At 45.8% G+C, this 22,790-nt stretch overlaps 1 protein-coding gene across 2 annotated transcripts in view; it reads left to right on the forward strand.

Annotated features, from left to right (window-relative positions):
- Window positions 1–2,451: 2,451 nt before the first annotated feature.
- The window catches only part of LOC145346771 (D-serine dehydratase), a 31,701-nt gene continuing 11,362 nt past the window's right edge, over window positions 2,452–22,790 (forward strand). The window contains exons 1-4 of one of the 2 annotated variants that reach the window (XM_080194483.1): window positions 2,452–2,518; window positions 4,858–5,078; window positions 10,445–10,725; window positions 16,587–16,767. In XM_080194483.1, coding sequence (XP_080050609.1) covers window positions 4,930–5,078; window positions 10,445–10,725; window positions 16,587–16,767 — 611 coding nt within the window. In that variant the 5' untranslated portion in view covers window positions 2,452–2,518; window positions 4,858–4,929. Of the gene's footprint in view, window positions 2,519–4,852; window positions 5,079–10,444; window positions 10,726–16,586; window positions 16,768–22,790 lie in introns of both variants that reach the window. The other variant, XM_080194484.1, reaches the window with a different exon arrangement.

A 22,790-nucleotide genomic window follows, 5' to 3' on the forward strand; every position in this document is an offset into this window, starting at 1 on the left:
TCCACTGCCTCTGTGTAGTCAGACTGCTATCTGACATCCATTCTTATGTGAGATCCTATTTCTTCTAGTTAAAAACTAAGGAGGACAAAGCTGTAGAATGAGATCTTACCGGCTGTTCATGCCACGCTCCCAACCGCTGCAGCGGGATGGGAAAATCCCGCTGGCATGAATGGCTGTAATATTCCCACCATAATATTTGATTTTCCAAAGCCCCGCAGCCTTATCATTGATAGACAAGGTTTCCTCAGTACGGCACTTTTAGTTCTGAAGATGAATCATATTAGACTTAAAACATTAGCTCTATTCTCTCTCCGCAGATGCTGTCAGACCTGCTGAGTTTTTCCAGCATTTTCTGTTTTTATTTCTGATTTCCACTGTCTGCAGTATTGTAATGTTTTGTCTTAGAATATTTGGTTGTTTGTAATTTATGGTTAGCAGTGGAATATTTGCCGTTTGTAGTTTCTGGAATGCAAATATGCTGTAGAAATTTGTTATTACTGAGTATGCAAATGCCTGGGCCTTATTTGATTGTTGAGTGATTGGGGAATTCCTGACAGATACTGGTCCTGAGTCTGTGATCCATCATGCTTTGCGTTCAGGATCAAGAAGAGGGACTATAGACAAACGGGCCACCTAAGATGGCGGTTTACAAAACACGCTGGGATAACTGAGCAAGTACAGAAACAGACAGGCTGCAACCTTAAATGACAGAGGCAAACAGGCTGCAGCTCCAGACTATAGAATACACAGGAACTAGCCATCCCAAAGACAATGAACATTTTCTGGCCAAGCAGACTTTTTACCAAACCAAGGGGCACCTTAACCCCTTATTTGGGAGGGAGATATGTGACCTACATGCCTCCAGCACCCACAGACACGACCATTGGGTACAGACCCAGAGATCAGTGTGGCCGCACCTGATTGGACTCTATCAATCAATGTGATCAAGCCCTGATCAATTGCTTGGCACTAATCAAGAGACCGCCCAAAAGGCCATAAAACCAATGAGGAAGAAAAGGTGCTGCACCAGAAGGATCTCTCTCTCTCTGACGACGACGACAACAACAACAACGACGACAACAACAACAACAACAACAACAACAACAACAACAACGTGGCGAGCCACCACACCAATGAAGGAAGGAAGACCAGAGCCAGAGTATCAGACCAGACTGAAGGACCAGACTACACCGAGGACTACAGAATCCAGCATGTGGATAAAGGCTAATATCTGCCTGGATTCTTGCCAGTCACGCAAAAGTTAAGTCAAGGTCTAGTATTGAACTTGAACTTTAGAATTCTGTAAATAATTTAGTATTGATTGTGTGGGTGATTAACATCAATTGTGTGTGTGAATAAATATTACTGTATTAACATGAAGTTGACTTGCAGTTCTTTGTCCACTGCACAAGGGTTATAAACAGACTGTGCGGCAGGCACAGTAGCAATATTTTGCTTTTATTTTAATGAAATGTTGGCCTTGATTTGAAGTTAAGGTGTCGAAATTGGTCACCCACAATTTCAGAGGTTTAAGACGGAATCAATCCAACCTATTGAACGGTTATTGCATCTGCAGCCATTTCATAGGAGTGGGGATGATGGGGGATAAATTAGGGCCAAATGCATACAAATGATTTGAGTATTTTATTTAAATTGAGTGACTTCTTCCACCATTGCAGTGACTGCTTGCACTTGTTACCGCTAGACTTGACTATTCCAAGACATTCCTGGCTGCCTCTCTCACATTCTAGCTTCCCTCAACTTGAAGTAATCCAAAACTCTCCTTCCTCACGGTTCTGTTGACCTCAGGCTTTGTGCTCCCTGACCTACATTTGCCCTGAACCAAGCATTACCTTGATTTCAAAATTCTTATTCGCGTTTTCAAATTCTTGCATAGCTTCACACCTCACTATCTCTACAATCACCCCCACAAATTGAGGAGCTATCTGTGCCCATCGAATTCTGACCTCTTAAACATCCCTCATTTGAATTGCTCTACCATTGGTATCCACCTTCAGTTGCCTAAGCTCTAAATTCTGGAATTCCTTCCCTAGATCTTTCTATTTCTCTTTCCTTCTTTAAGATGCAACTTAAGCTCTTTGACAAGTTCTTGCCCATTTGCCTTAATATCTTTAATATCCCCTTAACTGGCACAGTATGAGTTTTGCCTAACTATGTTCCTCTGATCCATGCTGGGGCATTTTATTATATTAAAGGCACTTTATGAATATAAGCTGCGGATGATGTCTTGTGCTACCACTTCAGAAACAACAACTGAGTTCTTCAGGCGCTCCAATATTCATCCCAGAAACAATACCACCAAAAACATTAACTGTTTGTTTGCCAATTGTGGGATCTTTTCTGTCATCTCATTTCTTTACATTCAGCCTTTTATATTTTTGTTTTCAATTGATGGACAATCCCTTGAGTTGTTGAACCTTTGAACCTCAGATTGAAACAAACCAAATTGAGCAAACTTCCAGAGGGTAAAGAGGTGAAAAAGTAATACACCTAGCAAGTGAGTTTTGACAAAATGAAAAGCTAATCCCTTTAATGGTAGTTTACATACTTTAGATATGTAAGATTTTATTTGTCAGCAGTTCTCTCTGTTTGTCTCCTGACCCTTGCTGAGATATGATTCTGTGGATATCAGTTAACTGGGTCAAGTGCCAACTCTTTACCAGGCATTCAAGAGGGCATTAGATGGTTACTTGAATAGAAACAGTTTACAGGGAAAAGACAGGGGAATGGCACTAAGCCATGATGCACATTTGGAGAATCAGTGCAGATGTGATAGGCCAAATGGCTATTTTCTGTATGTAACAATTCTGTGGTTCCAAGTGACAACACTTCACGATTGTGAACCATGAGGAGCAGCCGTCTCCCTTGGGCCCACCCAGAAAGTTAAGGCCCTCTACTCTAGTCTTCTCTGTTGCCTCCTCTTCATCTGCGTGCAAGATGCTGCAAAGGCACCATAGACCCTCTCTGCCTCAGAAATGGAAGCCTTCGCCTATAAGGAGCCATTCTGTGTCATCCTCAAACTCATTGGCAATCAGCAAGTATCTTGGAGAGATGCACTTCCCTTGCTTTAGTACGTGAGCCTCTGCCAACTAACAACATAACTCACAATCCAGCATGCCTTATTAATGGTTTTTGCAACTTGTCCTGCCATTACAACCTGACTGAAGTGCCCATCTATCTTTCAGTTTTGGACAGGGCTGCAGACCCAGGCCAAAACATTAATTTATCTTCTGTCTGCACAGATGCAGATTGAACACTTGTGTAGTCCAGCAATTCTTTGACTTTATTTTAGATTTCCACGTTGAATATTTTTCTATAATTCTCGTTCTCGATGTAGGCATTTCTGGCATGTATTGCCCATCATTGATTTGGGCTTGCCAGGCCACATCAAACGGTAGTTATTAAAGATGCATCTGCTCCATGGTCTGTGATCCCTCAACGCTGGCCATCTGAGACTGGGTAAAGCTCTGGAGCCTCTTAGCATTAGCCCTGTGAGACTGGGCTAAGTTGTCGAGGCCCAGAGCCAGGGTCTGCTGTGTCTTCAGAATCCCAGTGACAGTCCCAGCCATTGCCAGCAGTGTGTCCAACATGCCCCTGACACCCATGGCCACGGACCGATGTGCCTCTAGCATGCCGGTGACATCATCGGCCATAGCCCGCTGTGTCTCTAGGATGGCCTGCACCCTGTCACCCATGAAGCCAAATCCCTGAGCCAGACTTTCCACTGCAGATGCCACCCTTGCATTGTTGACCTGGCTTGCACACTGTTCCGACACCACCTCCTGCGACAAAGATGCTGATTGGGTTAACTCAACAAGGTACTGTGTCCGGGAGATGCAATGCTCAAGGCTCTCTCTCAACGGGAGGGAACGCTCACAGGCAGAGGGTGTGTCTGGCAACCCAGCACTCTGTTTGTGAAAGGCAGCAGTGAGGCCAGTGCTCTGTGAGTGAACGGGGGGTGGGGGGGTGTGGTGCAGTACACTGTAGGTGACGGAGGGGGGGGAGGGACGTGGTCCAGCATTCTGTGGGTGAACAGTGTGGCAGCACTCTGTGCCTGAAGGTTGGGGGTCCAGTGCTCTGTGGGTGAATGAAGGGTGCCAGTGCGCTGTGGATGAATGGGGGGATGCCAGCGCACTGTGGCTGAACAGGGGGGCAGCGCACTGTGGGGTGAACGGGGTGGGGGGGGGTGTCCAGCGTACTGTGGGGTGAACGGGGTTGGGGGGGGGGTGTCCAGCGTACTGTGGGTGAACGGGGGGGGGGGGGGGGGGTCCAGCGTACTGTGGGTGAACGGGGGGGGGTCCAGCGTACTGTGGGTGAACGGGGGGGGGGGGTCCAGCGTACTGTGGGTGAACGGGGGGGGGGGGGGGTCCAGCGTTCTGTGGGTGAACGGGGGGTGGGGGGGGGGGGGGGTCCAGCGTACTGTGGTGGGAGGCCGGGGGGATTTGGTGTGTTGGAGGTCAGCGATGTCCGGGTCAGTGGGGAATGGATAATCCAGCGAGGTCCGTGGAACAGCGAGAGGTCAGCGATTTCAAAGCCGGAAGGTTGTGTATTGCGATGTCCAGGAGATGTGTGGTGGGCTGCTCAGTGCACTGATTGCAGCCTCTTCAGCAGGAATTGGTCCCTTTCTTACTTTCAGAGTGAATCATGCTCGGGCACTCTGCAGTACTCAGTGTCAGAGAATCATTCTGAAAATCCCACTAAAAAAAATCAACAGGAGTTACTCCAGTTTCCACACGAATTTGGCACTTGGAATTTTTTGGGAGAATCCTGGCCAACCTTTCAGGGAAGCACTGACATTGTTTTTCTCTCTTTCCTAATTGAACCTTGGAAGCCCAGGGCTAGCTGCTGCTGGACAATTCGCTGACCAGGATTGGGCTCGTATCTCAGGAGGCTCAGAGTTGAGAGACGATGGTGTCTGTAGCATCAGTGCAGCAACTGTTGACCCCCGCATTCACTGTCGATATCCAGAAAGTTGAAAATAATGCCAGGCGAATGACTGAGCGATGCCAGGCCCTGGGGGTTCAACTGCGACCGCACATGAAAACTCACAAAACACTGTAAGTGCCTTTGGCTCTTTAAGGTTCCTGTTCTAATTTTCCCCTCTGTTCCTGAAGGTGAGAACGGGTGCTGGGGTCAGTTCTAAAGGTGCAACACCCTAATGGCAAGGCTGCTCATGAGTGTACCATGGCCGCAGTCACATGTACACACTAAACTGTGCATAGGCATGCATACACAGACACACGCATACATGTGTACACACATGTCCATGTGCAGAGATACAGAAAGGGGCACACATATAAACACATATTAAAGTTTATTTATTAGTTACAAGTAGGCTTACAGTAACACTGCAATGAAGTTTCTGTGAAAATGTACAGTGTAAGGTAGGCACCACCGACTACACCTATAGAGACTATCTACCTCTTGATTCACTGTAGTTTAATATAGATGATCTAGACACAAGTTGGAGCCATTCTGGCAATAAGGAAGCAGGAGGAATTTCAGGATGGCTTGCTCAAAATACAATCAGATCACATTAGGGTGATGCAGACACAGGTTGAAGAGCATATGACTATGAGTCAGCAGAATAAGGGGTATTATCGGAGTCAGGGAAAGAGGATTCACAGAAACTGATCTGTCCAACAGGTACGATGTACTTGTCATCCATGTGTATAAGGACAAAGATTGGGGAGTAGATTGCCAGAATGTTAATCAAGGCACTGTGGAGATTGTCCAAAGGGGTGCAGCAGAGTAAAAGAGCATTAAATATTTAGGAGATTGACTATATTCTCTGCAGAGGATCCAAGAGGATAGGTGACTTACCTGTAAAGGAATGCCTTAAAACAGTCTGAAATTGAAAGGGGGATGGGGTGAAAGAACCAGTGTTGACATCCATGCTGGAACAAGTGATGTAGAGAAGAATAGGGAGGTTTTTCTGCTGATAGAGTATTAGAGATTAGGCATTAAATTAAAAAAACAGGATCTCGAGAGTGGCAATCTCAGAATTATTACCCAAGCAACATGCCAATTGCCATAACGATGCTAGGCTCCTTGCTATTTTAGTGTGTCCAAGCTGTAAGTGACTTCACTGTCTTCAGTGGATCCTCTCATGGCTGAAGAGTTCAATGCAAGATTGGTACGGACGTTCACAGAACCAGCAGTTCCTGTTGCTATCGTTGGTGCTTGAAGGAATTTTAGCAGCTGCGCTTTCTCCTTCCTTCCTCTGAGCACATTGGGTGTTGCGAGTTTGACATAGACAGTCCTCGCAATGTGCTGAAGCAAGTTTCCGTGCTTGCCTCCACAAGGGCCAGCCAGCTGCTGTATCTTCCCAAGAGAGCTGGGTGACCGGCAACACAGGCGTTTGTGTGACTCTTTCATTTTGGGGTCCTTGTGTCAATTGATGTTGTTTGCTTTGAAACAATTCCTCATGGACAATCTATAACCCTCCATGTGGGAAACATAGCCAGCCCAACTCATGTGAATTTTCCACAAGGGAGTCTCCATACCCAGCACCATGAAGGATCGCATTTGTGCTTTTGTCCTGCTATCGAATTCTCATGATAGACCTCAGATGTCTTTGATGGAAGCTTTCTGGGGCTTTGTTGTGGCACCTACAGCAGACCCAGGGCTCTGCAGCATGTAGCAGGGGAGTAAGGACAATGGCCCAGAGGGGAAGGACAATTACCAAATGGAAAAACAGATCAGGAAAGTAAATACGTTGATCTGTGACATATAGAAGCTGTGCCACTGGCATGGGCTGAACCTGAACCAGACTAGGACAGAAAGGTTAAATAGGGTTGTGAAAAGGACTTTAAAATAATAAAGGAAAGGGGAGTGTTCATGCTCAAATAATAATAAACTAAAGATAAGGATAAAGAGGACAAAAGTGCATAGGGCATAATAATATTATTATTACTCGCTTGCACACTCACCTTTGACAAGGTACCGCATGATAAGTTGCTGCATAAGGTTAAATCTCACGGGATCCAGGGTGAGGTATCTAAATGGATACAAAATTGGCTTGATGATAAAAGTCAGAGGGTGGTTGTAGGGAGTTGTTTTTCAAACTGGAGGCCTGTGACCAGTGATGTGCTTCAGGGATCAGTGCTGGGTCCACTGGATTTGTCATTTATGTTAATGATTTGGATGAGAATATAGGGGGCATGGTTAGTAAGTTTGCAGATGACACTGAGATTGGTGGTAGAGTGGACAGTGAAGAAAATTATCTCCAATTGCAACAGGATTTTGATCAATTGGACCAGTGGGCTGATGAATGGCAGATGGAGTTTAATTTAGATAAATGCGTGGTGATGCATTTTGGTAGATTGAACCAGGACAGGAGTTACTCAGTTAATGGTAGGGTGTTGGGGAGAATAGAGTTACAGAACAAAGAGATCTAGAGTACATGTTCATAGCTCCTGGAAAGTGGAGTCACAGGTGGACAGAGTGGTGAAGAAGGTGTTCGGCATGCTTGGTTTCATTGATCAGAACATTGAATATAGGAGTTGGAATGTCTTGTTGAAGTTGTACAAGACATCGGTAAGGCCACACTAGGAATACTGTGTGCAATTCTGGTCATCCTATTATAGAAAGGATAATATTAAACTAGAAAGTGTCCAGAAAAGATTTACTAGGATGCTACCAGGACTTGATGGATTGAGTTATAAGGAGAGACTAGATAGACTGGGACTTTTTTCTCTGAAGTGCAGTAGGCTGAGGGGTGATCTTATAGAGGTCTATAAAATAATGAGGGGCATAGATAAGCTAGATAGTCAATATCTTTTCCCAAAGGTAGGGGAGTCTAAAACTAAGGGGCATAGGTTTAAGGTGAGATGAGAGAGATCCAAAAGTGTCCAGAGGGGCAATTATTTCATACAGAGGGTGGTGAGTGTCTGGAACAAGCTGCCAGAGGTAGTAGTAGAGGCGGGTCTTTTAAAAAGCATTTAGATAGTTACATAGGTATGATGGGCATAGAGGGATATAGGCCAAATGTGGGCAATTGAGATTAGCTTAGGGATTTTAAAAAAGAAAGGTGGCATGGACAAGTTGGGCCGAAGGCCCTGTTTACAGCATGGAAACCTCTGAGTCTATAACTGGGATTTTCCGGTTCCGCTGCAGTGAAAGGAGATTTGGCTGAGCGCCAAATTTCCATCTTCCCTGGCAGCGGCAGTGGGGCATGAACAACTGGAGAATTCCAATAATACACATGTTAAAAATAAAACTTTATTTACTTGAGTGATTAAAAGAAAGATATTCCATTTTCTGTATAACTCTATCAAAAGCATCAGTAACCAAACGTGTGATAGAAATATGCTGTCAGGGCATATAAACAGCTGGAAACAGTTACCCTGATAAAAATCCTGTACACAGCCTAAGAAATAAAACTAAAGAGTTAGAAGCACAAGCTCATCTTATGTAGCCACCAGAAAAGAGTCCAGGCTACAGGCAGGGAATGTGAACAAAATATTCCAAACTATTGCAATCTTCAAAAGAGCAGGAAAACTAGGAAAAGTGGAGGAATATTGACAAAAAGGCACAATTACAACAAAAGGGATTTCAGGAAAGGGTGATTAGGTCAGGTAAACTCTGGGATCGAGTTAAAGAACAAAGAAAATAGCACAAATGCTCAATTCCCCTCGTAATATTTTATTCTGGCATTGGGGATATAAATATGGAGATTATGAAAGCAATACAGTTCTAATAGCAGTTTTTTTTTCATTTTCACGTGTCTGAGAGAAGCAGAACACCAACACAAGGACTGAATTTCCAAGATTTTAACACAGCCAGGCCGGGGGATGGTGAAAGTGAATGGGGAGGGATGGTGACCAGTGGTAATGACCTCTGGTAAAGTTTTAAGTTAAAGTTTATTTATTAGTCACAACTAGGTTTACACTCACACTGCAATGAGGTTACTGTGAAAATCCCCTAGTTGCCACTGGCGCCTGGTAATATGACCCTCTGGTAGTATTGAGGCTGCCTGCCACAGGAATATCTCCTAATTAAAAAGTGAACTTTGCACCCCAATGCTGTCATTGGTTGTGCAGTGTGATTTTTACTTAAAATCATGGCGGCTGTATGGGGAAGGAGGAAAGCTGGCAGTACGGTGGCACAGTGGTTAGCACTGCTGTTTCACAGTGCCAGGGACATGGGTTCGATTCCTGGCTCGGGTCACTGTCTGTGTGGAGTTTGCATGTTCTCTCCGTGTCTGCATGGGTTTCCTCCCACAGTCCAAAGATGTGTGGGTTAGGTTGATTGGCCATGCTAAATTGACCCTAGAGTCAGGGGGATTAGCAGGGTAGATGTGTGGGGTTAGGGGAATCGGACCTGGGTGGGATTGTGGTCAGTGCAGACTCAATGGGCTGAATAACTTCCTTCTGCACTATAGGGATTCTGTGTCACAACCTCACAGAATCACAGAATATTACAGTGCAGAAGAGGCCCATCAGCCCATCGAGTCTACACAGATGCATGAAAGGCCCACCTGCTCCCACTTGGCCCATAACTTTGAATATTATGGCGTGCCACGTACTCACCCAGGTACTTCTTAAAGGATGTGAGGCATCCCCCATCCCCCGGCTTGAAAAAGACAGAAGAGGCCAAGGTAAGAATTTAAACGAATCTTTCCCACAGATTCCTCGTGGGGCAGGAGAAGGTAGATTGCTTCAACTGGACCCTGAACCTAGGTATCCTCTGTCCTATCCCTTTCCAGCAACAATATTTCCCTAATTTCTCCTCCGCTTTATCTTCATGCTGGCGATCATTCCCTTCATCCCTGGGAGCTGGAGGCCTCAGGCTGAACCAGCTCCCAACACATCACCCTTTTTCTTGCCAGGTTGTCACATGACCACGCAGTCTACCAAAAAAAAGTTACATTTCTTTTCAGGCTTTGGTAAACAGTGAAGTCCATATAAAGTACATAGAATCCCTACAGTATGGCAGGAGGCCATTCGGCCCATAGAGTCTATACCGACCACAATCCCACGCAGGCCCTGTTCCTGCAACCCCACACATTTATCCTTCTAGTCCCCCTGACATTAAGGGACAATTTAGCACGCCAATCCACTTAACCCACACATCTTTGGACTGTGGGAGGAAACCCACACAGACAAGGAGAAAAAGTGCAGACTCCACATAGGAGTCTGGGAATTGAACCTAGGTCCCTGGTGCTGTGAGGCAGCAGTGTTAACTACTATGCCACCGTGCCGCCCTAAATGTCTGTGGATATTGTCTACATGGATTTCCTCAGGGTATTCGGTCAGGTTCTGCAGAAGAGATCATTATCAAAAATAGAAGTGTATCTAATTGCAGGTAACCTGGTGATGTAGGTTAGGAGTGGTTGAGAAAAGGGAGTTGGAGGGAAGGAATAAAGGGATTGGTTGATGTACCCACACTGACCTTGCGGATTCTCTTTTCCTGATCTTAGAGAATGTGCGGACATTATGACAGGTGGCACTCGGAGGTGCATCGTGGTGTCCACACTGGCTGAAGCTCGTTTCTACGCTGATCATGGCTTCGATGATATCCTGTACGCCTACCCACTCCCCTTCGACAAAGTGAACATCTGTGCGGAACTGGCGGAACGCCTGGAGATGTTCCATGTGCTGATTGACAATGAGGCAGCCCTGGCAAAGCTCACAAAGAGACCACTGAAAGAGGGAAAGTCATGGCTCGTGTGGTTGAAGGTGGACTGCAGCAATGGGAGAGGTAAACTCACTTGGAATATTTCATGTTCTTCTTCAAAAGAACTGCCATGGAATCTTTCCCATCCACATGACACGTGCCCCTATCTGCAGTTTCCCACAATCTCACAACCTGCCAAGATATCTGCTCTCCTCTAGTTCTGATCTCCTCAGCATCTCCAGTTTTAATCGCTCCACATGCCAAGGCTGTAACCTTTGGAATTTCCTCTCTGAATTGTCTGCCTCTCTACCTATCTTTCCTCCTTTCAAGAGATGCTCCACGGTGGCACAGTGGTTAGCAGTGCTGCCTCACAGTGCCAGGGACCTGGGTTCAATTCCCAGCTTGGGTCATTGTCTGTGTGGAGTTTGCACGTTCTCACGTCTGCATGGGTTTCCTCCCACGCTCCAAAGATGTAGAGGTTAGGTGAATTGGTCATGATAAATTAACCCCTTAGTCCCCCTGACACTAGCTAGAGTAAATGCTGTGTGAAACTTGTGTTGCATTCCCTACATTACAATTGTGACGACACTTTCCAATGTATTCCATGTGCTCTGAAGCATTCTGAGGTTGTGAAAGGCACAATATAAACGTGAATCCCTCCCTGCTCACCAATGGGCTGCTGCTCTTTCCCCACTTTACAACAGCTTTAAAAAGATATTTTGTGTTTTTGGGATGTCCTGAGGATGTGAAAGAGGTTTTATAAACTTCATAATTTAAGTCGTATAATTTATAATATTCTTTTATCTCTTGGAGATGGAGCTGTCTTTGCCTGAGTCTCTGAGTTTTGGAGAGTGTAGCCACATACACTACAGCTTAGTTGAAAACAGGCGATCTTTGTTAAAGTCTGGAAGGTGAATCTGAATCAATGCCAATAATGGGGTTGACATTCACTCTTTGCTCTGTGCCAAGTTGTGCCTAGGGGCAGCATGGTGGCACAGTGGTTAGCGCTGGTGCCTCACAGTACCAGGATTCTACCTCGATTCCCGGCTTGGGTCACTGTCTGTGTGGAGTTTGCACGTTCTCCCCATGTCTGCGTGGATTTCCTCCGAGTTAAGTGTTTCAATTTCCTCCCACAGTCCAAAAATGTGTTGGTTAGGTGCATTGGCCATGTTAAATTCTCCCTCATTGTACCTGGACAGGCGTCGGAGTGTGACGACCAGGGGATTTTCACAGTAACTTCATTGCAATGTGAATATAAGTCTACTTGTAACTATGAAATAAACTTTAAGTTCATGGGCAAGTGTTGGGCTAATACCTAGGGAGCCTACAATTGGTCCCAGCATCTCGGGATTAGGAAGGGGGTGTATCAAGCACTCCAAATCATTGTTCGGTGACCCAGCTTTTGTACACATCTGTATGAGTGTGTGTTCCTTTCCCTGCTTTTCCTTTCCAGCGTGCATGTCTCGGTCAATTGGACACATCATCTGGTGATAGACTAGCATTATTTGCATTAAAAGGCCAGTTTGGCTCATTTAGTAGTAGTCTCGCTAACTGAGCCTGCATATTGATTTCCTACAACAGTGACAACAATTCAGAAGTGCTTCATTGGCTGAAAGGTGCTTTGAGACACCCGGTGGCTGTGACAAGCACGGAAAAATATCTTTTTCTGGCCCCCTCGCCCCAATACTGATGCTAGGTTGACAATTTAGTGCCTGTACTGAGGAAGTGCTGCATTTCTGAGGCATTAAACAAAGGGACTTCCTCTGCATTTAGGGAGAATTTTACCATACCGCCTGCCATGGGAATTGGAGCGGGCAAGGGGCAGGCCATGGGAAGGTTTGTTGAACTCGGCTGGGATTTTCCGGATTCAGGGCGAGACAGGCTGGAAAATCTTACCCTCAATGTTGGATGTGAAAGATTCCATACACCATTCAGTAAAGAGCGGAGGGGGGTGGGTCGTCTCTGTGCCCAAGCTCATGTTTATGCCCCAAAAGCACAGTGCAACTCTGTTCCTGGATTACTGTTTTAAACAAATTGGCTGCTGCATTTGCTTACCTAACAATAGTTAGTACTTCACATTTCAAAAGTAACTCATAACTTATTACATGGCAGCATAGTGGCACAGTGGTTGGCACTGCTGCCTCACAGCTCTGGGGACCCAGGTTCAATGCCAGCCTTGGGGTCTGTCTGTGTGGAGTTTGTACATTCTCCTCATTTCCTTCGGATGGTCCTCTCTCTTCCCACACTTCAAAGATGTGTAGATTAGGTGGATTGGCAATGTTAAATTGCCCCTTAGTGTCCCAAGATTGTAGATTAGATAGATTAGTCATGGTAAATGTCTGGGGTTACAAGGATATGGTGGGTGAGAGGGTAGGATGCTCTGTCAAAGAGTCGGTGCAGAACTGATGGGTCAAATGGCCTCTTCTGCACTGAAAGGATTCTATGATCATTGTATATTTAAAAACTCAGTGGCCGACCTGAACGAGTATGCCAGTACAGTAACTGACTTCATTAGTAAGTGTGTAGAAGACTGCGCCAAAGAAACAAATCCATGTGTTTTCCAACCAGAAACTATGGATATCCACTACTTGCTGAAGTCCGGGTCTGAGACATTCACATCAGCAGACTCTGACCTATACAAGAAATCCAAATATGATCTACGGAAATCCATCAAAGACACGAAAAGACAATACCTGTCCAAGCTAGAGACCCAGGCTAGCCACATGAGCCCCTGCCAACTATGGCAAGGTCTGCAAGATAGAACAGGCTACAAGATGAAGGCTTGTAAAATCGTTGGCATCAACGCTCCCCTCTCTGAGCTCAATGCATTCTATGCCCATTTTGAGCACGAAGTCAGAGAGAGCATGCCCTCCATCCCAGAAGCCTGAGGTGAACCTGTATACAAGGTCACCATTGCAGATGTCAGAGCAGCTTTCTTGAAAGTCAATCCATGGAAAGCGACTGGCCTGGATAGGGTAGTTGGACAAGCACTTAGATCCTGAGTGGACCAGCTGGTGGGAGCATTCACAGACATCTTCAATCTCTCTTTACAACAACCTGAGGTCCCTATCTGCGTCAAGAAAACAACCATCATTCGGGTACCTAAGAAAAACCAAGTAGTGTGCCTTAATGATTATCGTCCAGTGTCTCTGACATCCATCATTATAAAGTGCTTCGACAGGTTAGTCATGACACGAATCAATTCCGGCCTTCCAGACTGACTGGATCCACTACAGTTCGCCTATCACTGCAACAGGTCCACAGCAGATGCCATCGCCCTGGCCATCAACCCTGGAACACCTGGATAACAAAGACACCTATGTCAGACTCCTATTTATTGACTACAGCTCAGCTTTCAATACTATTATTCCTATGAAACTCACCTCCAAACTCCATGGCCTGTGGCTCGGCTCCTCCCTATGCGTAGATTTCCTAACCCACAGACCGCAATCCATAAGGATAGGCAACCACACAATCTCCATGATCATCCTCAACACTAGTGCCCCATAAGACTGTGTTCTCAGCCCCCTATTTTACTCCTTAGGCACCTATGACTGCGTGGCCAAATTCCCCTCCAATTCGATTTTCAAGTTTGTTGATGACACTACTGTAGTGGGTTGAATCTCAAACAATGATGAGACAGAGTACAAGAGAAAGAGAGAGAACCTAGTGAGCTGGTGTGACAACAATAATCTCTCCCTCAATGTCAACAAAATGAAGAAGATAGTCATCAACTTCAGGAATCGTAGAGGAGAACATGTCCCTGTCTACATCAGTGGGGAGGAAGTAGAAAGGGTCGAGAGCTTCAGGTTTCTTGGTATCCAGAACACCAACAACATATCCTGGTCCCTCCATGCCAATGCTATAGTTAAGAAAACCCACCAATGCCTCTACTTTCTCAGGAAGCTAAAGAAATTTGGCATGTTTGCTATGACTTTTACAGATGCACCATAGAAAACATTCTTTCTGGTTGTATTATAGCTTGGTATGGCTCCTGCTCTGTCCTAGATCACAAAAAAACTACAAAGGGTCATGAACGAAGCCCAATCCAAAGTGCAAACCAGCCTCCCATCCATTGACTCTGTCTATACTTTCTGCTGCCTTGGAAAAGCAGCTAGCATAATTAAGGACCCCACACACTCTGGACATTCTGCCTTCCACTTTCTTCTGTTGGGGAAAAAGATACAAATTCTGAGATCATGTACCAACGAATTCAAGACAGCTTCTTCCCTGCTGCCTTCAGACTTTTGAATGGACCTAGCTCGCATTTAAGGTGATCTTTCTCTACACCCCAGCTATGATTGTAACACTACATTCTGTACTCTCTCCTTTCCTTCTCTATGAACGGTATGCTTTGTCTGTACAGCGTGCAAGAAAAATACTTTTCACTGTACAAATACATGTGATAATAATAAATAAAATCAAGTGTGAAGTATTTGGAAATTCCCTAAGAAGACAAAGCTGTTTGTGAAATGAGAATTTCCTTTCTTTCAGCTGCTGGGCATGTTGGTAGGGTTGTGAGTGGGTGTTGAAGTGGGGTGATGACAGAAGGATGTGTGGATTTTGCCGTCATTAAATTATTGATCTGAAAACTTACCTTAAAGTATATCAGCCTCCAGTGCAATCCTGTGGTACAACCACTAGGTGCCACTGCAGCCTATGGAAGTGACATCTTCCCCAGCAATGTTGGACTAATGGCACAGGGAATTTTCGATCGTTCGCACTAGCAGGATTTTCTGGTCCTGCTGCAGTGAACAGGGATTTGGCTGAGTGCCAAATTCTCCGTGCCCGATTGCAGCGGGGCATGTAAGGCCAGCAAATTCTGGCCCTGAAGTCTGCTTCCTTGTGGAATGCAGTGTTTCTGGAAAAACAGATGCAGATAACAAAGACAATCGGGCCTATCCAGAATTTTTTTCCCCGTCCATCATTAAGGCATTCAGCTTTTCTTCTTAACTGATGCCACTGTGTGTTGACTCCAAGATGTTGATCAGTAGTTAGTACAACAGCAATAACTCCTAGTCATGTGGCCCCTTTGGTGTACAGGGGAAGTCTTGAAGCATTTCACAGAGAGGATAATGCAGCACTCCCTCCGCATCCTGTGAACCATTAGTTTCGTTTAAAATTTGTGCTCGAGCCTCTTGAGGTAGAGTTTGTAGCCACACCCTTCACATTCAAAGGGAAAATTCCTCTGCAACAGAGACAAGGCTGATGTCGGCCTTAAATTGTCCTTTCGTGTCACCTTGTGCAGGGATTAGTTAGAAATAACAGCCGGAACTTTCCAGCTGTTTACGCTGATGGGATGTCCTGTTCCGATAGACTCCCGACAACAAGGGGGACATTCAGTAGAAACCCAGCTGACAACAGTGGAACCAGAAAATCCTACTGATGGCCAATGACAGCCCACTTCCCGCTGCCACAAAATACGTAGCGGGTTCCGCAGTAAATCCTGCCCAATATTCCAGTCCATCTGTATTTCTAGAAGATGACCTTTTTTGCTTGCAGGCTGAAAAACCCAGAGGACCAGTTTTACCTTGAATAGCTTGTGGGCGGGGATGGGGGGGATGATGAAGTGACTGGAGAGATGCAGGGTCTGTCAAGGGGTCTGACCTGAGCTTGACTATTGAAATAAAATTAATAAGAGCCTGACAGAGAGAACCTGGAGTGGGTTCAGGATATGCATCATGTGTATGTGAATGCATGTGTGTGCACATGTGTGTATGTGTACATATGTGCATGCATATGTGTGTGTGTGTGCCTGCATGTATGTATATGTGCATATGCATGTATGTGTACACATGCATGTGTGTTTTGCATGTGTATGTGTATGCACCTGTGTGTGTGCATTGTGTATGTATGTATGTGCGTGTGTGTGTGTGTGTGTGTGTGTGTGTGTGTGGGAAGTGCAGCAGGTTCAGATTTTTAATGCACCTTCTTCCTGCCCACAGCTGGGGTACGTCCCGAGGATCCAGCTGCAGTGAAACTGGCAAAATCCATAGTGGAATGTGAGGGTGTGGAGCTGGCGGGGGTGTATGCTCATTGTGGGAATTCCTACAGTGCGACTGGAGTGAAGGAGATCCAGGCAGTGGCCCAGGAAACCACCACCGCCACACTGGAATTTGTGGAGAAGTACGAGCATTTTGTTTTGAAAATAAATTAATTCTTCTTTTCTTTTGGGGTGTCAGATGGAGGAAAGTAGCAGATAATATAATCAGGGTGGCGCAGAGGTTAGTACCGCTGCCTCACAGTGCCAGGGGTCAATTCTGGCCCATTGACTGTGAAACACCCCATGGAGAGGGATGAAAATCCTACCCAGATTATTTGGCCATTATCGCATTGCTGTCTGTGGGAGCTTGCTGTGCACAAACTGCCTGCTGTGTTTCCTTCAATACAGCAGACTACACTTTAGTACAACATTGGCTGTAAAGCGCTTTTGGGCATCCTGGATTTGTGAAAGGCACGATATCGATGTCGCACACCGAGTACAAAGTTTTTGCATCTGTCAGCCACTTAAGAGCTGCAGTTGGAATCCACAATCTTGTTAATCCCGGTATATCCCTGAAACAAATCAATCTTGGCATTCTAACATAGGATTTTATCCAATGATGATGCAGCAGCTGCTTCCAAACCTCCTGGCTCAGGAAATTGAAACAGAACAAGCTGGAGCATCGGGAATATGAGCGAATATAGGACTGCGTTTCATGGGTCACATTTTCAGCGTCACACTTGATCCAGGGTTTATTAGTTTGGACATTCCTGCATCAACAGCTTCTGTTCTCTGCCTGTCTCTCCTCTCCTGTATTGAGTCAAGGACAATGGCAGGCTTCCTGACCTGATTTCATTTGCAGGTCTAGGCAGTGAGTATCAATGGGCAATTGGAGTACAGGACCCGATTGTTCATGTAGGGGTGGACTGAATTGAATATAGAATCCCTACAATGCGGAAGGAGGCCATTTGGCCCATCAAGCCCACACTGACAGTAATCCCATCCAGGATATTTTGGCCTTGGAGGGAGTGCAGAGGAGGTTTACTAGGCTGATACCGGAGTTGAGGGGGTTGAGCTATGAGGAGAGGCTGAATAAACTAGGCTTGTACTCGTTAGAGTTTAGAAGAATGAGGGGAGATCTCATTGAGACGTATAAGATGATGAATGGGATGGATAGGATAGAGGTGGAAAGACTCTTCCCGCTCAAAAAAGACAGTAGGACTAGGGGGCACAGCCTCAAGATAAAGGGGGGGCAGTTCAGAACGGAGTTGAGGAGGAACTTCTTCACTCAAAGGGTGGTGAATCTCTGGAATTCTCTGCCCGTTGAAGTGGTGGAGGCTGCCTCGCTAAATATTTTTAAGAAGCGGGTTGATGGGTTTTTGATAAGAGAGGGGATTAAGGGTTATGGGGAGAGGGCGGGAAAGTGGAACTGAGCCACGACAGATCAGCCATGATCTTATTGAATGGCGGGGCAGGCTCGAAGGGCCAGATGGCCTACTCCTGCTCCTATTTCTTATGTTCTTATGTTCTTATGTCCTATTTCCGTAATCCCACATATTTACCCTAGCCAGTCCCTCTGACATAAGTGGCAATTTAGCATAACCAGTCAACCTAACCCGCACATCTTTGGACTGTGGAAGGAAACAGGAGTACGCGGAGGAAACACACGCAGACACAGGGAGAAGGTGCAAACTCCACATAGACAGTGACCCAAGGCCAGAATTCAACCCCGGTCCCTGGCACTGTGAGGCAGCAGAGGGAGGTGGGGGCGGGCAGGGGGGTTTGTGGTGGTGGTGGCAGTGGGGAGCTGGATAGAGACCTTCTCTGTTGAAGCTTTTTAAAAATGCAATTCTAATATCTTCTCACGTTGGCCCCTGCCCCCAAGGACGGAGCTCCAGCTCTGCACCATGGTGAGATTTTTTTTGAAGAGGACTTCAGGTAATAACACAGCCTTTGAACTCGACCCATCAAACAGCAGGGAGGTGGGGGTGTTTGGGAGACTTGAGTGATAATGAAGGTCTGTGAACGTAAAAGAAGCTTGTGGCTGTTCTGCTAGATAATGGCTACTTCCAAAACCATGAATTGTTAAGTGTTTAACAGCCTTTCCTACCACTTCCTTCTCCCGTCCTCTTCTCCGCCCCTCCACCCCCCTCCCCCCAGGAACCTCATGTGCAATCACTGTATAACTGCATGCAGATACTGCAACCTTTAATTACTTTCTGCCTCTGATGTCGAACAAGGATCAGGTTACAAGCTTCAAGCAGGAGGGAAAAATCATCGGCCCGACACTGCTATTATCTCCTGTTGTCAGACTTTATATGGTTAGTAGGACAGGGGGGAGAAACAGAAAGGAAATGACAAAAAAAAATCTTTTATAGGGAGTCAGACCAGGAAGATTCCAGGATTATATACATCTGGATCATCCTGAGTTACAAGATCACAAGATAATTAAAATGCGAGAGGCCATTTGGCCTATCTGAATATTCATCCAGAGATACTGCGTGGTTCAATGGTCAAACTATTCCAGTGCTTGACCTAGCTACACTTGGTTAAGTTAGTTATACTTTTATATTGATTACTCTGTGTAAAGAAGAATTTCTAGATATTAATCCTAGAATAGGCTTTTATGAATTTAAACCGATGTTCCCTTGCCGTATTCTCATAACTTAATGTCTGGATTTGACTATTCCATTCTCTCAGCCCTCTTGCCTCCGTCTATGAGATTACCTCTTTGATACTTCTTTACAGGCCGATCAGCACAAGTTTCCATGATTATTCCTCATAATTCAGGTTGAAGTGCCAGGTTTAATTCTGGCCTCGGGTATCTGTCTGTGCGGAGTCTGCGCGTTCTCCCTGTGCCCACGTGGGTTTCCTCCGGGTGCTCCGGTTTTCGTTCACAGTCTGAAATACATGCTGGTTAGGTGCATTGGCCATGCTAAATTCTCCCCCAGTGTACCCAAACAGGCGCCGGAGTGTGGCGACTTGGGGATTTTCACAGTAACTTCATTGCAATGTTAATGTAAGCCTACTTGTGACACTAATAAATAAATTTAAGTGGGGATCAAATTTGTGGCTCTTTTCTACATTATTTCCTACAGTTAAATGCCTCCCTTGCGGACTGAACTCAGTGCTTAAGGTGTGGCAGGAAATAAGGGAGTCAATTTCCACACTCCATGGTCCCACAAACAGAAGTGTGAGAAAAACATTTTGTCAAAGCTTTTTGTTTAGTACTCATCAGAATAATCATACGAATACCAATGTGAGGGGAAACAGTAACTTCATACTGTATGAGAAGGGGGTGCTGATTGGATGGCAAGTGAACTCTGACTGGGAGAGGCATTACCAATGAAAATGCACCAGTTCATGGAATCATAGAATCTCTACACCACAGAAGGAGGCCATTTGGCCCATTGAGTCTGCACCGACTCTCCAATAGGGTATCTTACCCAGGCCCTCACCCTGCCCTATCCTCATAACCTGACACATTTACCCCACTAATCTCCCTAACCCACACATCATGGGACACTAAGTGGCAACTTAACATGGCCAATCCACCTAACCTGCACATCGTTCGGACTGTGGATGGAAACTGGAGCACTGAAAGAAACCCACACAGATATGGGGAGAATGTGCAAACTCTACACAGAGAATTGATGATGACTGACATTTAACTGCCAAGCACTGTTTGAAATTTAAACTAGTCGATAGGTTCAGTTGAAGCTGGAATTGAACCTAGGTCCCTGGCACAGTGAGGCAGCAGTGCTAACCACTGTGCCACCGTGTCACCCTGGATCTTGCACCCATTCAAAAGAGATTTGGATCATTATTTGGAGAGAAGAATTGAAGGGGGAGTGACTCAGGTGAATTGCTTTTGCAGAGAGTCAGCAGAATCACAATTGGCTGAATGGCCTCCTTCTGTGTTGTAACCATTCTATCATCTTCTAATTTCCTGATTAGGAAAGATGTTTCCTCCCAGTCCAAAGATGTGCCAATGCTAAATTGCCACTTAGTGTCGGGGTAAATATGTGGGATAGGAGCTGGGTGGGATGGTGGTCGGTGCAGTCTCAATGGGCTGAATGGCCTACTTCTGTGCTGTAGGGATTCTATGATTCTAATGCTGTCATGGAAAGGTGCATCTGTGACCAATAAATTGGCGAGGACAAGGTTTGCTAGGTTTTCCCTCTCCACCTCAGTCTAACAGCTAAGTCCTTTAAAACTCAGTCACTTCGATCCGTAATGGTGTTACCAAGCTACTCTTGGTGGTGGACATTGAAGTCCTCCAACCAGAGCACAGTCTGTGTCCTTGTCACCCTCAGTGCTTCCTCCAAGTGTTGTTTAATATGGAGAAGCACAGTTTCATCAGCTGAGGGGTTGCAGTCGGTAGAAATCAGCAAGAGGTTTCCTTACCCATATTTCACCATTACCGAGACAAGCTCTTCATTCCAAATTTTATTAATCAAATTTAAATTCCCCCATCCCTAGAGCATTAGCCTGGGCCTTTGGATTACCAGCCCAGTGACATTACTATTGTACCATCGCCTCCTCCCACCGAGGTATCTCCAGGCCAAAGGTGAATCTAAGCAGGATAGGAATTGTAAGGGTGGGATGGCAGGAGGGGATCAAGGGTTTTGGGAGACAAGGGCAGGGAATGGCTTTAAGTAAACCCTTGCCTCCTCATTCCTGATGTTGGATCGCTTGATACCAGATAACAAGGGCTCCTCTGGTCAGTTGCTGGCAAACTGGGAGATTTTCCAAAGGCATGGGATAGTCTCTCAGCTCCCATTTAATCCCTGAACCACCCTAAAATTGTGCTAAAATTTTACCGCCTCGCCTGCCCAAGGCTGGTAAGATCCTGCCCGAGGCCAATGGAGAATGCTGTTCTGTGAGCCCGGGGCGGGCGTGGTGGTAAAATTCCAGCTTAGGTGTCAGTTGGTTCAGTAATGCATCTGATTGACATGCCACTGGCAGCAGACAGAAATCCCGCGTCAGTTTCCTCCACGCTCTGACTAAATTGGAGAACATTCAGTGGGCCTGGCCACCCGATTCCCGCTGGAACAGGCTGCATTGATTCCAGCCAGGGCAACTGCAACCTGGTTCTGGTGTCTTCCAGTGCTTTTATACCAGTGCCTGAATCAACAATTTCAGCTCAGGGGACTTGGAAAACTGGGTGGGAAAGAGACAGAGCATCTGTTAGGAGCTGACAGTGCAGTGCACAATCTGGAACTTTCTATCTAAATCATTAGGAAGTGAAGATCATCTGTGGTGAATTGGCAGCCTGTTTTAGTATCTGCCTGCATTATGCTTTGGAAGGAGAAAATTGAGTGTAAACATCTACAGAGCCGCTGTCGTGTCTTTTGCTTTACTGCATCTCCAAGATGACTTTCAAACCCAATCTGAGAACCTGAGAGTGCAGTTGGGTTCCCTGGGGGCTGGGAGTGAGAGAATTGCAGAGCGGGGGTGGGACACACACACATCCTTTAATCATCTATTAACTGATCAATGGTATCCTATGAGAATGTGCTGACTGTATCACAATCCTGTGTCAGAAACCACAAATCCAATTTAAACTCAAGAACCTTACGTCCACCCTGCCATGATTATCCCTCTCCACTGGAAGTGTGGCTGTAAACACTCACCACCCAGGCCTTGGGTGTTGCTGATACATAGTTCACTAGATCCCACTCGAGGCTCCTTTGTTTCTGAGACTTGTATTGCATGATTCCATTTTATTAGTTTGGCAGATCAGACAGTTGTTTTTGTAATTTATTCAGAGTTGGCAGTGATCTGGGCTGTGGATGTTGTCTAATTGGTCTGTTTAGTGCAGTGGGGGAGGGAGAGGATTTTCCTTCCTCTTATCCTTTCCTGAGGAGCGATGCAGTTCATGCTGCACCTCACCCTGTTGATGGAAAATCGCAGTCAGGTCTGATCCTATGTTTCCATATGCTCCCCTGTTGCGCTCACACACATTCACTTGCACATTCAGACACATGTTCACCTATACATCACGCACACATTTTTTATACACACACACATGCACATTCACCGATACACACATTTATGTACACACATCGGCACACTGGTGTACACACACACACACACACACACACACACACACACACACACACACACACACACACACACACACACACACACACCCCTCACCTAG

The sequence above is a fragment of the Carcharhinus amblyrhynchos genome, chromosome 8 (assembly GCF_965287045.1).
Source record: "Carcharhinus amblyrhynchos chromosome 8, sCarAmb.v2.hapA, whole genome shotgun sequence".
Lineage (NCBI taxonomy): Eukaryota > Metazoa > Chordata > Chondrichthyes > Carcharhiniformes > Carcharhinidae > Carcharhinus > Carcharhinus amblyrhynchos.